This window comes from Micromys minutus (assembly GCF_963924665.1).
Source record: "Micromys minutus genome assembly, chromosome: 6".
NCBI classification, from domain to species: domain Eukaryota; kingdom Metazoa; phylum Chordata; class Mammalia; order Rodentia; family Muridae; genus Micromys; species Micromys minutus.
This window is the reverse complement of record NC_137975.1, coordinates 68,853,554-68,871,392: the sequence shown is the minus strand read 5'-3', so window position 1 is coordinate 68,871,392 and position 17,839 is coordinate 68,853,554. Positions and strand designations below refer to the sequence as shown.

Below are 17,839 nucleotides of genomic sequence, written 5' to 3'. Positions count from 1 at the left end.
ATATTTAAAATGCATTATATAGATTGTCAATATTTTTAATGAATATTAAAAATATAAAAACAAATTTGGGGTGATGATCAGATTAAAAATAATTTATTCACTGCTGTTAGAAATATAAATTACTCAAGCCATTGGTTTATTTTTTTCCCTCAAAACACCACATATTGGTTCTGACCATTCTTAATGTCTTGCAAAATAGTGACATTTTGTGTTATTCCTGACTGACTTCCTTTTAAGATATTTTAACGTGCATTATTTATTTTAAAAGAAAATGGCCACAGTAGTAAAATGCAAGCAGAGGTGTCACAACCACAGCTCATGTGGGCTTTCAGGGCAGTGGCTGATATTTAAAAGACAAACAAGTCCAGAAATGCCCATGCAGAGGGCACGTGGGCATCCGAGCCCCTTGCAAACACAGTCACCTTGTGATTTTTACAATGCAGCTGTCAGTAGTATATGCTTTCCATGCAGCCTACTTGCAAATTTGTCTAGTTCCTTAGGGGAGGAATGTGCTTGTTCTTGAAGACCTACACTTCAGAAGGATGTTTGTGACCAAGTCCGGTTTTGACCCCAATTCTGGGATCAGGTGCAGTGACTGGGAGGTTTCTAGAAAGAACACTCTATGCAGTGTTACTTTTCAAACTAAGTATCACTGCTTTTAGAGAGTGTAGGTGGCAGATAGGCAAAGAGCAACTGTGCTGTTGGGATGGTCTCTTGACCCTAGGAAATCTTCTCTACTTTTCTCCCTTTTGTGAGATGATTTATGGATTGATTTTATTTAAACTATGGGAAATAAGTGAAACAATTACGTGTTTATATCAAAAGCAAACGCATTATTGAAGGAAGTGAGGCTTTCTGTAGGGTACCTGGCTTGCCCCCAGCCTATAAATGCTCCTTTTGACTTTCCAGCACAACTGCCAAACTCTGTCTCCACACATTCTTTCAAAATGTCTTTTCCCTTCCAAATCCACTTGGTACTTTCATTATGGTCTTGTTAAAACTACAGGATGTCTATTGGGGTTTGCAAGATAGATTTTCCCTTTAGCAAGGAGCAGCCAAAGAGGAAGTGCATGACAGCATTTCTAGTCAGTGTTCCTTCAGGGAGACACACTAAAGAAAAATAGTGGAACTCCTGCAGGAAGAAGACATTTTAATTTGATGTTGTTTGAACAGCTAGATCTGGACAAACACATGAACTTTCCCTTTATGTTAGCACCTTATACAATATCCTGAATAGGACTCCTGGGATAGATAATATCATTTTATTAACATGTAGAACTAGGTCTGTGCCCCTAAGATTTATATATATATATATAAATATATATATATATATATATATATATATATATATATATATAGAGAGAGAGAGAGAGAGAGAGAGAGAGAGACTGTAAGTTTTTTATAAATGACTATAGGTACACTCACATAATTGACAAGAGCAATTTCCCAGAATGATTGCTCTTCCATCCCCTTGTACAGTGGGGTGGAGACAAGGAAAAAGGTGGGAGGCAGATCTTGACTGCTATAGTACATGAAGAACTTGTGAAGTATACATTATTTTTTACCTTTTAGATCTTGAATTTGCCTGAATTGATTGATGACTGCAAGTATAGAACGAACCATCTTCGGGTACAGAATAGGAAAGAGCTTGTGAAAATCCTATCAGCACGGTAAGCTTCAACCTGATATCTAAATGAAACATCTGGGTCTCTCTGTCAGAGACTTTGTATGCCCCATGCCCATTTTATATCAGATTGTAAACTCGCTTCCATATTCTAAACTGATTAATCAAAACACTTCTTAAAATCATTACGAAACAACACTTGAAAGCATTTAAATATTTTATTTAATACCAACTTTTGGCAATGGTGTAAACAAAACCTGAGTAAGTTCAATAAGTTTCTTTCTCTGTGGTATGTAACTGGATTTAGCATATCATAAATTGTTATCTGTTGTGGGTGGTTTTATGCTACTGCTGTTAGTTCTGGGAGGTAACCATGCTCTGGAGTCCTTAACCAGCTTCCCTTTTGCTCTACCCGCCTTCCCCTCCAGAAAGTGGGCTGAGCTACCAGTCCCTACCCAGCTTCCCTTGAATCCTTGGTCAAAAGACACAAACATAGTTTGAATCTTTACAACTTGACTTCTTGGCACAATTGCTGGGCACCGATATCTCCTGCCTGGAAAAGCTTACCCTTACCAGTTTATTATCTCTGTCCTTCTACCTGCCCCAAACTTCAGTGGCTAGTCCCACCTAGCCCCCAGCAAACATCCCTAGCCACCTACTGGCCTGTAGTACGGGCCACAGGCCCTAGCTTTCTGTGGCTCCTAGACCTCACATGGTTGCTGTGTTTTTCTCACTCTAAAGTATGGTAGAAACTCCTCTCTCTTTCCTTTCATCTGCTTTCCCCCCCAGGACCTGGAAGTATCGTTTGTACCTTCTGAACAGCAATTGGCCCCTTCTTTACTGATATATCAAGAACCAATTGGGGAACAGGACATTAGCATCAGAACTGCCCCCTCTGCCCCCTCAGTTAGCAACAAGCACAACAGGAACTTAACATTACTTATGTTTTCACTATGTTGAATGCTCTGTACTTCATTTCATTTATGCCTTGTGATCTTCCTGCCAAGTAGGCCCTATTCCCATTTTACAGATAAGGAAACCAAATATGTGGAGGTGAAACTTAAGAGTTTATTAGATTTTCTGAGCCCTTGGTGAGAATGAGTTGCTGTGATGAGAAACACCATAATAAGTAACAAATCATAAAAAATCATATTAATTGAGTATTTTCATTTCTAAATTTCTATTTATGTAAGGTTATACCTTTGGAAGACATACCAATTTTTGAATTTTGTATTAAAAATGTAATAATTCCCACTCTTTTATATCAGTTTTGCTTGTTTGCTTCTAAACTTCTGTCTGTAGAAATAGTCTCTTTGGTTTTTGTGACTCAAAATGCCCACAGGTGGTGTCATTCAGTGGTGAAAATTTGCTTTTGTCATGCTGGTGACATAGGGCTCTGTTCAAACGCCCACGTGGTTCTGTGTAATATGCATTGAAGTTCTTAGAAAGTGAAGTCATGCTAACAAAACTTTTATTATTGTTGTCTTATATTTTGAGACCTTAGCATGAAATTCTTGCTATTTCTTTACCAAGGTTTGCCTTTCTTCATTTTAAACACGTCTCTACAATGTATCTCCTTCGTGAGTCAAATGCTGTTTGTGTCAATGGAGGCTCTGTGTGTGTGTGTGTGTGTGTGTAGGGTGGGGTTGGGAGGCTCTGTGTTGTGGGGGGTGGGGACTAATGCACACAGAGTATGAGAATGAGAATTGGGTGCCCCTTTCGTGATCATTAGTTAAATATAATTCTGATTCTACTGCAAAGCCTCACAGCCCTTAACGATTAACCTTTCTACACAGGAGAATTACCCATTCATTTCTCCCTTTTGCCTCTTTGTCTCTAAAGCATTTTAGATTCATTTAATTCATTGATAGGACATTTCCTTTCACACCATGGTTACCAAATCTCAATAATAGGCACTTGTGAGAAACTTATCAAAAGCTCTTTTATAGACAAAATAAATCATGTCCATGCTGTGAGAAGAGTAAGTCCCAAGAAAGATATAAACCCAAAACAGTTGCAAGAATCATCTTATTAGATCACTAGCACCTGGACGCACAAAATTAGGGTTTCTTGCACCCTAAAACTTTGATGAATTCAGTTGTTGAATTGTACTGTGCCATGACTTCCAGCAGACTCTGTAATAGATAAATTTAAAAATTCCCTTTGAGGTAAATAAATACACATGCACACACACACACACACACACACACACACACACACACACACACACTTATACAGTTTTGAACTCACAGGCTCATCATTTTTCTATTCAGATTCAAGAAAGAATAAGAAAGTATATTGAAAGGAAGAATCTAGTGATAGTCACATAAAGGAACATTGGGAATTCTTAGGGTACTCTTTTTGTTATTTTTTGTTTGTTTTTGGTTTTTGCAGGGCCAGTTTTCATAGTCCCTTCTTTTTGTGTATTGACTTTTTCAGTGCTATCTTAAGATATTTATGATTTTGAATACTCACAAATACTTTCTCATCCAGGGTATATCAAATATTGAGGAGGAGGAAAGATTAACATGTCTATTCAATCTCACCTTCAAGCACATCCTATGTCTCTCTGAACAGCATTACCAGTGAATTAATACCATTTAGTGGTCAGCTTTCAGAAGTCTTTACCAATGCCCCAAGGCATTGTATTCTCATATGTGATCTACATTTTTTCCCCAGTATTGTGAAAATCTACGGGTTTTCTACAAATTACAGGACTATGTTCAGGTGATTCAGTTTGAAATCTAGGTTCCTTCATAGTCTGATATTATGGAAATTTCCTGTCTGCAAGTATCTAACTCTTTTCAGTTGGAGGCCCTACTCTGGCCACACACACACATTTTATGTGTTCTGTCTTCTTTCCCAGCATGTCCCAAGCCAGTTGTAGCTACATGGCTATTTCTACATTGCTATGAAGCCACACTCATATTTCTTCCTGGGTTCTCAAACAGATAATGGCACCTTTAGGAGAGAAAGTATCCAGTCTGTAGCTCATATCCAGCCTGTCATCAAACACAAGCAAAATGGGCATTAGTCCTGGGGATGGTATTGCTCAGGGGTCTGTGTTTGCTGAACGCCAGCCAAGCACAGGCCCCAATAGGTGATTCTCCTCCACAGATGTCAGTCCTGAAGTTTAGGAAATGTCTTACTTTTCAGTTCCTGTGAAGTGATCTTATGACCAAGGAAGGTCCAGAGGGTTAGTCATGGCACCGTCATGGCTCCAGGAAGGCAGACATGGGGCCAGAGCTACAGCGGTGAGCTTATATCTCTTTCCATAAACAGGAGACAGAGAGAGGTGGGGGGAGGGAGGGAGGGACAGAGATAGAGAGGAAAGAGAGGAAGGGAGAGGGAGGAGGGAAGATAGAAAGGAGGGAGGAGAGGGGAAAGGGAGAGAGGGGGAGGGAGAAAGAAAGGGAGAGGTGGGAGGGAGAGGGGGGAGGGAGGGAGAGAGAACGAGAGAAGAGAGGGGGGAGGGAGGGAGAGAGAACGAGAGAACGAGAGAGAGACAGAGAGAGAGAGAGAGAGAGAGAGAGAGAGAGAGACAGAGAGAGAGAGAGAGAGAGAGAGACAGAGAGAGAGAGAGAGAGAGAGAGAGAGAGAGAGAGAGAGAGAGAGAGAGAGAGAGAGAGAGAAGAGAGAAACCCCAAAGCCCACTGTCTTAATCAGGGTTTCTATTCCTGCACAAACATCATGACCAAGAAGTAAGTTGGGGAGGAAAGGGTTTATTCAGCTTACACTTCCACATTGCTGTTCATCACCAAAGGAAGTCAGGACTGGAATCCAAGCAGGTCAGGAAGCAGAAGCTGATGCAGAGGCCATGGAGGGATGTTACTTACTGATTTGCTTCCCCTGGCTTGCTCAGCCTGCTTTCTTATAGAACCCAGGTCATAGCACCACCCACAGTAGACTGGGCCCTCCCCACTTGATCACTAGTTGACAAATTGCCTTACAACTGGATCTCTTGGAGGCATTTTCTCAACTGAGGCTCCTTTCTCTGTGTTGACTACAGCTGTGTCAAGTTGACACAAAACCAGCCAGTACACCCATCCTCAGTGATACACCTCAACGTGTGCTGCCTGGAGGCTTGTGCTTAATAAGTGAATAAGTTACAAGAACTGGAGATAAAGAAAACCAGGAAAGAATGTTACTGAAGGACAACAAGGGAAGGGAAAAGACCAGTACCAGAAATTGAGGATGATAATGTGTTTATCCTTATCCATGCATTAAGGGGCCTGGCTGATAAAATGAAGTGTGAACAGAGGCCTGTAAAAACCGAGAGAAGGGGGTTAGCAGACTTCTGATAAAGTTCAAGAAACAGTTACAATGCCATGCTCTAGGTTAGGGGAGCGAGGGGAAGGCCATGTTTTGGGGACAGACACTGAGAGAGGTGGGAAGTACGTGAAATCATGAAAATAATGGCTGGCTTTTTAATCAGGGCAATGCTTAAATTATGAAATAAACGAATTGTCGGGTTATTATGTTTTTTTGGTTGGAGTTAAAAAATATGTTTGCTCTGCAGCAAATCTTTACTTGCTAACAAGTTAAAAATCTTCCAGTAACACTAAGCCAGTAAAACTTTCCTTTACTTTAGTGGAGAGGTCATGGAAACTCGGGAGTTTCCATAGCAAGCTCTTCTATTATAGGAGCCTTACTCGGGCTCTGTTGGGGCTCATTAAGGGAATGCTGTTTCCCAGGGAGCACCTAGTATTACGACATACCCCAAAAAAACTTTAGACCTAATTCAGTAGGCCCAGTAAATCACCTAGTTAATGAACCGCCCCACAAGAAGGCTTCAGTTAATGCCATGCTAAAGAGATAAGAGGGATAATTATCTCTTAATAAGATCATTCACTTTGTCTCCCCAGAATCCTTACTCTTTATACAATTGCCATGGAGCCTGTCCAATTCAGAAGGGTGCAACCTTTCCTTTCTCTTCTTTGTCTTTTGGAAATGGCTCAGGATCTAAGTTAACTTTCTCTGGAACCCTGGACTTTTCCAGTTTTTCTATTGCCCCATCTTGCTGAACCTCCATCTCTAACCTCCAGGTTATTGCTTTCCTGCTTTCTCTTTTCACAGCAGCTAGACTGCCTGTGGCCTTTCTATTAAATGCTAATAAAATTGTCCCTGACCTTTCATCTGAATTGTTCTTCAGGTCTTTATTAAGAAGACTAGGAACCCTGAGAGGAACCCCATTTTCACTGGTAACATCTAGTACTCAATATTGGACTCACCCAAATTTATTTACCTGCTCATTCATTCACACATACAAATATAGAATACCTCTGACTACCACGGACTGTTCTGAATGTGGGGAAAGTGGCATAGAGATACGGACGAACTGTTCAGCTCCCTGGACACTTGCAGACTTGGTAGAAGACAGCTCTTGCAGTTGGTTTGAGCATATCTTTTTATATAACATTTTTTTAAAAAACATTTTTTCTGCTTCAAAAATGTATTACAACTGGAGTGCATTAACCATTTATTGTCTTTTAAAAGATATTAATATACATACTATATATTTTTTCTAGTGCTTGCCAATCTCTCTTGAAGTGGAAGCAGATTTTTTGGATCAATAGTTACATAGTCATGCGAATACAGCAGGGGTTTGCCTGTTGTCTTTTATTAAAATAGGTACTGCCCTCCTATTCTCACACATACTCTCATCTTAGAATATGTAAAACCGGGGATGGGTTTCTGAGAATGAATTAGCAGCACAGATAACTTTAAAAATAAACTTCAGCATGATGAAACTCAGCTCTTGCACTCAATTTGACACCCCAAACAGAGAACTGAGGCATTACCAGATTTTTACAAGCGTGTGCTCCTCAGCAAACATATGGATTTCCTACTGTGGTTCATAATCTTCCAAGAATTTCCCTCAGCAATGACTGTTTCCATCTTTGCCACAGTAGGATTCATGTGAAGTCTGCAGAATCAGGAATTCCCTTTGTACTCTGTGGAATTCTCAGACTGCTCGCAGGGGCTGTGCGAAGTCTTACTTTGACTGTTCTCTTGGAGTACAGTTGGAGGTTTCTCTGCGACTCAGCGGCCTGCTTTGGTCATCAACTGTTTCTGTAGCCAGCACACAAAGTTCCCTGCAGGGCTCTCAGCTGTTTCTAGTCCCTACTGTGCCTGCCAGAAAATCGTTTTTTCTTTTGTAATGTGGAAGCCTTTCCCCCTTGAGCTCGCCATTTTATCCTGAGTGTTACAGAAACTCTGTTTACCCAGGTGCTAATGTTGAACACCAGGTAAAGCTAAAACATATTAAACTTTAGCTAAAGCCCAAAGAGTACAAGGAACAGATTTGTCCAGGTCCTGGCAAACACAGAAACACAGACACATCCCGTATTTGCAATGCTAAGGAGTAACAGACTGGTCAACTTGTGTGACTTGTAATAGATAGGACCACAAGAGTGAAAGTCCTCATGTGTGTTCGGTCTAAGAAAAGTGGATGGGAATGATTGAAATGAGATTGAAGGAAAGGAGAACAATGGACGAAGTAGAAATAAAATTCACAGTGTCCCCACCTCCCTTCTGCTTCACTAACATTCTCTGGCCCTTGTCTAGATACCCTGGTTCAGCAGACACTGGGCTGGAATATTAAGCCTTGGCTTCTGTGGGGTTTCTGGTGTGATTAGGAAAGCAAATACAGAAAGCACTGTGTGACTCCACACCAGCAGTGTGTGGCTAGTGCCAGGGTGGCCACTGTGCTGTGCTGTGCTGTGGCGCCTAGAGAAGGGACTAATCTTTCAGCCAAGGTAAGTCAAGGAAGACTTAATATTTAATATTTCAATATTAATTAAATAGAATAAAACAAAACAAGCAACTCTGACATTTTGTGTGAAGCCAGGAGATTGAAGAGAGTTTGAAGCACATATGGAATTAAGTGCGGGGGGGGGGGTGAGAGGGTTGGGGAGGAAAAGTTATTTAAAAAAAAAACAATAATTATGTGAGCTAGTTTTAAAGACTCAAAAAGTCCTGAAGGAGGAGGAGGAGGAGGAGGAGGAGGAGGAGGAGGAGGAGGAGGAGGAAGAGGAAGAGGAAGAGGAAGAGGAAGAAGAAGAAGAAGAAGAAGAAGAAGAAGAAGAAGAAGAAAAGAAGAAAAGAAGAAAAGAAGAAGAAGAAGAAGAAGAAGAAGAAGAAGAAGAAGAAGAAGAAGAAGAAGAAGAAGAAGAAGAAAGAAGAAGAAGAAGAAAAGAAGAAAAGAAGAAAAGAAGAAAAGAAGAAAAGAAGAAAAGAAGAAAAGAAGAAAAGAAGAAGAAGAAGAAGAAGAAGAAGAAGAAGAAGAAGAAGAAGAAGAAGAAGAAGAAGAAGAAGAAGAAGAAGAAAAACATGGTTTGGAAGGACATGGAGATCAACATTTACAGGTTGGGAAACTGTTACTAATGTAAAGCTAGTATCTCCTGGCTTCAGTCCAGGAAGTCAGAGTTAAACGTGCTGTGCTGTTTTCTCATGAACAAAGGCAACAGGTCTGCACAGTGCTCCAGTTTCAGGCACAGGGTCGTGAGCTTAATTTATTTTACAGTTTACTACAGTGAATCATTGTGAGATTAAATGTTCCATTTTAGGGATTTCTAAAAAGAGGTGTAAAATGAATATGGAATTTAACTAAGAATTTATTTTTAAATAAACTTCTCTAATCTGTCGGCATGTTTCTGTGAGATATGTATAAAATTTTTGAGACTTGAACCTGGAATAGAAATTTAGTGTTGAAAGAGGGACTACAAGCTCTATGGTGCCTGATTAATATTAATTAAACCAAATAAAACAAAACAAGCAACACTGACATTTTGTGTGAGGCCAGGAGATTTTGAAGGACACATAGGTAGTTAGAACTTAACTCACTCACTCTAAGCAGAGGCTACGAGGCAAGCAGTAACTCAAACACATGCTGCCACACATAGGCTGCCTAAAGGTAGGGAGCACACAGGTTTACTGACACACATCCTCAGTGTGGCAAAGGCATAGCCTCTGTCAAAGACTCAAGCCTTTGGCCTCAATTTCATATTTATACAGAGTCTCACAAAAATGATGCTCTGTCAGAAACAGCAAATTACAACTCTGTTATTTTTGGAGTGCCCTGGGAACAGGATCAGCGATTTTATGCTGACTCTTAAACGTATATTGTTTTGATTTCTGTTTCTCGTACTTGTTTGGGTCTCTGAAATTCAATAAATGATCTGTCAGTGAATACAAGAGTCAGGGTTGAACAGAACTGTCTGAGTGGAATAGGCTAAAATAGAGAGGATTGCAGTGTTAGGGCCAGCAAAGCAGAGGGAAAACCATGGAGGCTCATGCTCACACAGTCAGAGGACCTAAACTGGAGGCCACAGTCTCCTAACACTCATCTTCAGCCAGTTCTCTGAGTTTCCTGAGCTTCAGATTCTTGTGAGTTAGGGACACGTGACAATGTCTACACACAGTGAGCACTATTGCCAGGTGTAGCAGGAACAGCAGAGCTGCCTCTGTGTAAACTCTGGGGTCTGTGTATATGCAAAAGCATCTCCTGCAGGAGGACCTACCTAAATGAGGACTGCAGGAGAGAGCAAGGATTACTGGTGGGAATGATGCCAGCCAATCAGGAACTGCTGTTTAGAATAGATGCTTTCTTGGAACCAATGGGGTTGTGGGTGGAGGGTATTAAAGGAGCTTGCAGCAGCGTCAGATGAGCTTGCTGTAGCGTTTCTCACCTGCTGCCCGGGTCTGTGATATTGACTCAGTACCAGATCGCCCCCAATTCCCAAGAGCAGATAGGGTCAGGCAGAGAGCTGTCCAGGGCACAGGCAACAACCAGGGAACTGTGAAGCAGATGCCACTGTACAGCATAAGGTACATGCCCAGGCTACTGGAGGAGAGATCGTTACTTTAGTGTTATTATGACATGTGAAAGATGACATACTATGACAAATGGACATGCTTGACAGACAACAAGAGACAAATTACTTCAATTTTTCATTTAAAAATTTCAAGCGTTTCAGTCTACCATAGTAGGAAAAGGATGGTGGAAGAGCTCTGTTCATGGCAAGAGGAGATTGGGGTAAAGGCCATTCAGATCTCTGTAGAGCAGAAAGCAGAGAAGACAGGAAGCAGAGCCAGGGACACCTTACAAATTGCAGACCTAGTGATCATTTTAACTCAGGAAGCCATATTCCCCAAAGAGTCCAAAGATTACCCAAAGAGCACTTCCAGCTGGGACATGCATTTAAAATAGGAGCTTGAGATATGCATTTAAAATAAGACATTTCAAAGCATTGCACATAAATACCTCAATCCCTGAGAACCATCAATTATGGTACAACTTTTTTTCCCTACTGTTTTTATTTGTTTATTTTGTGTTTTAGAGAAAGGATTTTGCTATGTAGCTCAGGATAGCCTTGAACTCATGATAATCTCATCTAAGCCTCTTGAGGACTAGAATTATAGCCACTGTCCCCTTGACAAATTCTGATCATTTATTTTTAATAGGCCCAGATATACTCATTTTATTACGTCACAAAGTTGGTGTATTTGAGAGATTTTTTTTCCTGCTAAGCTATAGTCATTACAATAATTACTTTGGTAAAATTTTATTTAATAGAATATTATTTTGCTGTCCAATCAGAAATCTTGATTGGGATGATATAAATATAGTATTTTTGTGTGATCTAATTTAGTTCAGTTGGCCTGGTCTTGTAGCTAGAAAATTTATTTCTGAATAACTTCAAAAAATAATTAAAGTACCTTTCAGCACTTAGAAATACATTTAACTTTGTACTAATGAGGCTATTCATAGGGCTCAGAGTTTTTTCAAACCCTTTGAAGTGGGTCTTCATCACCCCTGGTCCATTTGCTTTCAAAGGACACTTGTTCCTTAGTGTGGGTAATGAGTCTGGAGGTTTGAACACTTTACTTGAGTCGCCCCTTCCATTTGCAGCTATCTTTGCCTAGGAATGAAACACTTCAGTGTGTCCTCTAGTTGCTGGGCTGGGCTGTTAAGTGCCCATCTTTGTTTTCCTGTTGCTATGATAGAACATTCTGACCCAAAGCAACTGGAGAGGACAGGGTTTATTTGCCTTACAGATTACAGAAGCCAAGTCAGGAGCTCATGTAGAAACCTGAACCCTTAGTAGAACTGAAGCAGGGGCCTCAGCAAATGCTACTTACTGGCTTGCTTCTAGATTCACATTCAGTTGCCTTCCTTGAATAGCCCAGGCCTGTCTGTTCAGGGATGGTACTGCCTACAGTGGGCTGGCTTCTCTGTCAACTGCCAATCAAGGACATCTCCCACAGACATGTTTGAAGGTCAGTATATGGGAGAAACCTCTCAATTGCGGTCTTCTCCCCCTGGGTGTGTCAAGTTGACCACTGAAGCTATCGTGCTTCCCCTTGCCAACATTAACGTGACCTTTCCTGACTTGCTTGTCATCACAATCTTCTATGATAGAAAGTGCAATACTACTTTAAAATTCACTCAGCCGATAAAAATTGAGATGGTTTAAAAGGTCAAACCAGTCTCTTTAAATTATCCAAAGTCTCTTAAGTCTGTACTCTTACAAAAGTGAGAATTAAACTACTTTCTGACTCCAAGAAGGAAGAAGCAAGGCAAAGAGACAATCATACATAAGAGGAAAACCAAGACTAGCAATGTAGCTCAGATCCTGTAGCTCAGTCTGGTATCCGAGACTGGTTCACGATCATTTAGGCTCCAGAGTACTTCTATTTCTTTAGCTCTGACATCTGCAGCACATACAGCTTGTCTTATAAGCTCAGGCAGGCTCCACTCCACACTTGCCACTGACATTGCATCCTGAGGCCTTGGCATTTCTAGTATGATACGTTCTTCATCAAAAGAACTACACCTTCATCAGTGGCCTTTTGACCTTTCTGCCTGAATTCTTACCCTGCTACATGGTATGAAAGCATAGCTTCTCTGCATGGTTTTTTCAACCCTCTAGCTTTCTTGCCACCTGAACCAGTACCACATGAGACCCTTAATCATTTCCAAATTCAGCTACCAGCTTAAGATACAGCCTTTGTGTTCCTTGGACTAGAGCTTCCATATACTGAGCATGAGGAAATATTTCCTAGAAGATTCCTCTCAATATGCTATTCTTTGATTACACGTTGACTTTTTTCCCTTAAAACTTTATTTAAAAAAAAAAACAGAGATACATGTACAGATTTATAAAGCATTTTGGCATAAAATGATAAGAATATATTTTTGTCGGTACTTGATTTTTTTAAAGGTTTTATAGAATGCATTGAAATCTTACTAGTTACAATGAGTGTAAAGTACATGTAAAACAGAACATAGCATGGAAATAGTCAAAGTTTTCTTGGTGTGTATAGATTAAATATAATGACTTTTAAATACCAAAAATTGCTACAAGGCTATATTCTTAGCTCTTGAGTTATTAATGATTTAAGGTCTAAGTGTACCCCACTCTGAGAGGGTGCTATACACTTTTGTTTTCTAAGAAGTGCTGAGGCTTCCACTTCTTGGCCATTCTTGTTTTGAGCTTCATATGGCTCGTGAGTTGTTTCTGGGGTATTCAGAGCTTTCTGGGACTAGTATCCAATTATCAGTGACTGCATATTATGTCTGTTCTTTTGTGACTGGGTTACCTCATTTAGGATGATATTCTCTAGATACATCCATTTTCCTAGGAATTTCATAAAGTCATTGTTTTTAATAGCTAAGTAGTACTCCATTGTGTAAATATACCACAATTTCTGTATCCATTCATCTACTGAAGGACATCTAGGTTCTTTCCAGCTTCTGGCTATTATAAATAAGGCTGCTATAAACATGGTGGGGCATGTGTCCTTCTTATATGTTGGAGCATCTTTACACCTTGACTTTTCAATCCCCGATAGACAGCATTGATTGCCCAGTAGAGCACAGTGGTTTTATTTTCACCCTATATATGCTATGCTATGAACAGCACGAATAGAGGTTTTGCTCCTCCTAAGACTTCACAAGCCAAGCCTTCATTGCCCATTTTTTTCTGAAGTCTAAACATCTATTACAAATAACATACTAACAATTAAGGTTTCAAGTAAGCAGTCTCATTCCAAAAGAGACAAACAAGGCCATATCAAATGATTTAACAGCTACAGGTTCGGCCATAGTGTTCAAACTCTTTTTTTTCTTTTTTCTGAGATTCCCTGTGTTACTTTTACCGGTAAGGTTTCCGTCTTTCTCCTCCATTTGTGCTGTCTTTCCTGCCTTTCATGGTTGGGACTGTTGCATATTAAAACTCCTAGCTGGGGTCCATTTATTTGCATGGAGACTTCATTAACAACCTGGTTTTCCAAGAGAATGGCGAACCTTAATCATTTTGAAGGGCTGGAAGAAAATAGTCCATGTAAAATAGTGCTTCCTTATACATAGTTGGCTGATTCAGAAGATCTGACACTGTAAAATTAGTTTAGTCTAATTTTTCTGAAGATTGAGCTAGTTTCAGGAGGGTGGAGGAACTCTGATTCCCGACTGTAGAAGCCTTTCCATCAGACTGGGTTAAAATACGGAGATGGTGGAGAGAGATTCTCAACCACCAGCTGCCCGTGGTGGGTTGAGAAGAATGTCATGAAAAGCTGCGAGCAGTCAGCGGTCCATGCCTCTCTTCTGAAACACACAGGGCTGGGAGGCAGTGGCTGTCTCTTAACTGTGGTGGATTCCACTGCTTCTGAAACCTGGCAATCTTCAACTCTCCCATGTCTACATTTAATATCCACAGAGAAACTCACTGTTTTCTCCCTCGGAACAGTTTTGTCGGTCTAATTTTCCATATGATCACATTTTAGGATCTCCTCTGCCAGCCCCTCTCTTGACTTCCATTAGCATCTCATGAGGATGCACTTCATGTGATTTATATACATCCTCACCCTACACATTTAGCTTATTGTAACCTCTCCCCAACCTCTCCTACTGCTCTGAATCATAGCGCTGTCAGTTTATCTTGTATCCACTACAGCAGGGGCTAATTTGGATAAATGGACCTGATGTTTGGTGAGCGTCACATTTGTTTTCTTATGCATTCCTTGGCAGCTCTGCCATTATCAGCTAATAGACGGTCCCTTGTAAAATGTCTATATTTGATGTAGTACATTTTCTAAATGTTGATTATTTAGAGAGAGATTTAAGGCCATGTTGTTATTATAAAAACCAGCCTGGAGGGTGAAATAAAGAAAACCAGCTCTGGGAATCCTCCCTTTGGCTTAGAATGCCACAGGCCACTGCCACTCCAGAGAAGCTCCTGTGACCAGAGCACTTTTCACCCTGCAAGAGAGGTCTGTGTGACAGAGTCAGATGATGTCTCTAATAGAGCGTAATGTCAGCCACTCTCTCCAGCCCTCTCCATTGTTTCCAGTCAGCTATAAACCATTCCATGCTGCCTTTTAGAAGGAAGAGCTGGATGGCAGTTGTGGGATATTTATACGTGTGTGGAGGGAGGGGGGATGATGGCAGTGGACAAGAGTCCAGTAAATTCTGCTTCCCTAGATAAAACATTTAATGCTGTCCTTCTCCACTGGAACTTGGTGCAAAATTTTCAATTTATAGAATGTTGGAGTCTGAAACATTTTGTGGACTGGATGGATCTTGGAAAGACATCAAGTTTAACCCGTTCCCTAGTGTAAAAACCTAAATTAACTGTATCATGATGGGTCAGGGATCCTCGAAAACTGGTGGGAGATGCGTGGGCCAGCTTTAAATTCATTCCTTGTCAGTGATATAGCTCTCCTGACTTCTCCGGACACTCCTGTCTCATTCTTGACTTCTGCACAGGATAGGGAAGCCGGAGACTCACTCAGTCTCCCCATAGGCAGGTTCGCATCTCTGACTGCCCAGCCTGTTCCTCCCCCACTTGCCTGACTGCCTTCTCTAGGCCTGTGTCCTGTGCTGTTGGCTTTTATTTCCTTAGTCCTGGCTTCACAGCATAGGCCGCCCTTGGTCTTACTCTCCATGCAGTGATGTCGCTGGTAAAAACAGGTGTCACTTCTCTTTCTGTGATGACAACCACTCTCCCAGCAGAGTCCTGATCTGTGTCAACTGTTCCAGGATACTCACTAGTCATCAGGGCTCCTGGCACTTGTCAGCTCGACTGTCCTTTGAAGTTTGTCAGGTTTCTCGTTGCTTCTATGGTTAGATTGGATCTACCTTAGTTCTAGTTTACTGTCTTTTCTGACTATCACACTGTCTACTGGCAAGGCCCAAACTGGAATCTCTTGATGGCCAGTTCTTTTCTCAGAGTACTCACAGAATGGTTACACTTCCCCCATTTTTTTTCCTATCCATAAACTTTATGTTTAGAATACTTCTGGCTGGAGTCATTCCCCCACCCCCTCTCTGTTTTCCCCCTTCCTTCCTTCCATTTCTTTCTTTTTTCTTTTTTTTTTTGCTTTTCTCTGTCTTTCCTTCACACCCCCCCCCTCATTTTCTTATTCTCTGTTCTCCCTTTTCCCACCTCTCGCTTTCTCTTATATCCATACAGGAATAAAAATTTAATTTTGTAATTTAAAATAATTGTATTTTCCCTTCTTAATGGCCCCTTTCCCCCTCTTTTGTGAATTGTTTTTCTTTTCTCATTTGCTAACTTTAGAGAAAGAAAAATCCAGACATTGGAATGTCTGAGTTTATTTAAGTCTCAGTACTCTGTTCAATTTAATGAATGGAAACAAAAAAGGCAAATAAAAACGCTGGCCTGGATCTTTGTGGCTCTGGGATTGGCTTTTTTGGTGGCCATCTAGATAAATTGGTTTTGGAAAGTAAGTGCAGGGGATGGTTTCAAGCTGTTTTCAAACGTATCAACATATAGCCATATAGTCTAAATTAGAAAAAAGTTAAAACAATCAGAGAGAAATTGACAGAAATGTGATTGTGATTTAATGATTTAATATGCTGTTATCTACAGTAGAGGAGAGTAGACAAGACAAACTAGAAATGCAGGCTGATACTACAGTAGACACATTTGTTAGCATGAAAAGGCACTAAGGTACTAACACAATGTGAAAAGACTTGTCAGCATGTCACTAAATCCAAAATCAACGCACAGAAACAAACTGGAATGAAGCGATTCCCAGCATACTTAGCAGCCATGGCCTCGTATCAGCAGGGAATTCAAACATCTCAGTATGGTTGTTTTCTAAGTCAGAATCATTCTTAAGTTAGTTTAAAGAATAGCCAGGTTTTGTTTTGTTTTGTTTGTTTGTTTGTTTTTTTTTTTTTTTTTTTTTTTGCTAAAACACGGGCATTGACAGTCCCAGTTGTACTATGTACTAACGCTAAGGCCCCAATGAAGGTTTAGCTTGCAGAGGTAGTTTGGGATAAGAATTGCAGAAACGGACTCACAATAGCTGGGATTCTCATGTCAAACCTCTATGGAGCAGGCTGTTCGTCTCACTGAAAAATCAAGCATAGACATTACAATGACTGAAATAAGCTTTTCAACCACTGGAATATTTACCAGTTAAAAATAATTAGCATCACCATATGCATATATGATGTATTGATTCATGTCTTATGGGAGGAAAATAACTGGGCAAAGGGTTGATAGAGTCCATGGTGATACTTTCAATAACATGATCATTCCAGTTCAGATTTTTGCCCTTGATGCCATATTGAAACTTTCTGGAAAACTAAAGGTAAATTTATAATCATAAAAAGAAGCATATTCTACAGAGCACATAAAGGTTCTCCACAATGCTGGTAATAAACTATGCGATATGATATTTATATTCCCAATGAATATGAGTTTTCTAAGTATTTATAACTGCATGGGAAATGCTCATTACATAAATTATCTTTTAAAGGCAAATTACAGGTTACAATTGGCTCTACCTATCTCTATGATGTAGTTGTGTGATTTATGCATGTTCACACAATAAACTCCAATCAGAAACATTAGAAATTCTTTTATCCACATTGAATATGCTCCCTTTTGTCACGGTTATCCCCAATATGCTACCACTACTATTTACATTGCATGCATATCATAAGTAATTGCCTAGGGATTTGAAATGCACAGGAAGCTGTGTTAATAAGCTACATGCAAACACCATTTGCATAAGGGATTTGAGCATTCAAAGCATCTGGTATCATCAGGGGTCCTCAGGCCAGCTTACCATGGGTACCAGAAAAGACTACACGTGAGACAATAGAAAGCAGAAACACAAGAGAATGATGCCAAATTTTAATTTGGTTCTTCCTGGATACTCATGAGTAGGTTTTGCTTC

The 17,839-nt window shown here is 40.3% G+C and overlaps 1 protein-coding gene across 9 annotated transcripts in view; it reads left to right on the top strand.

Moving 5' to 3' along the window:
• The window catches only part of SUGCT (succinyl-CoA:glutarate-CoA transferase), a 714,452-nt gene that overhangs the window by 346,826 nt on the left and 349,787 nt on the right, over positions 1-17,839 (top strand). For all 9 annotated transcript variants that reach the window (XM_080918398.1, XM_080918397.1, XM_080918396.1 and 6 more), the window contains one exon: positions 1,573-1,670. In XM_080918398.1, coding sequence (XP_080774524.1) covers positions 1,573-1,670 — 98 coding nt within the window. The remainder of the gene's footprint in view (positions 1-1,572; positions 1,671-17,839) is intronic.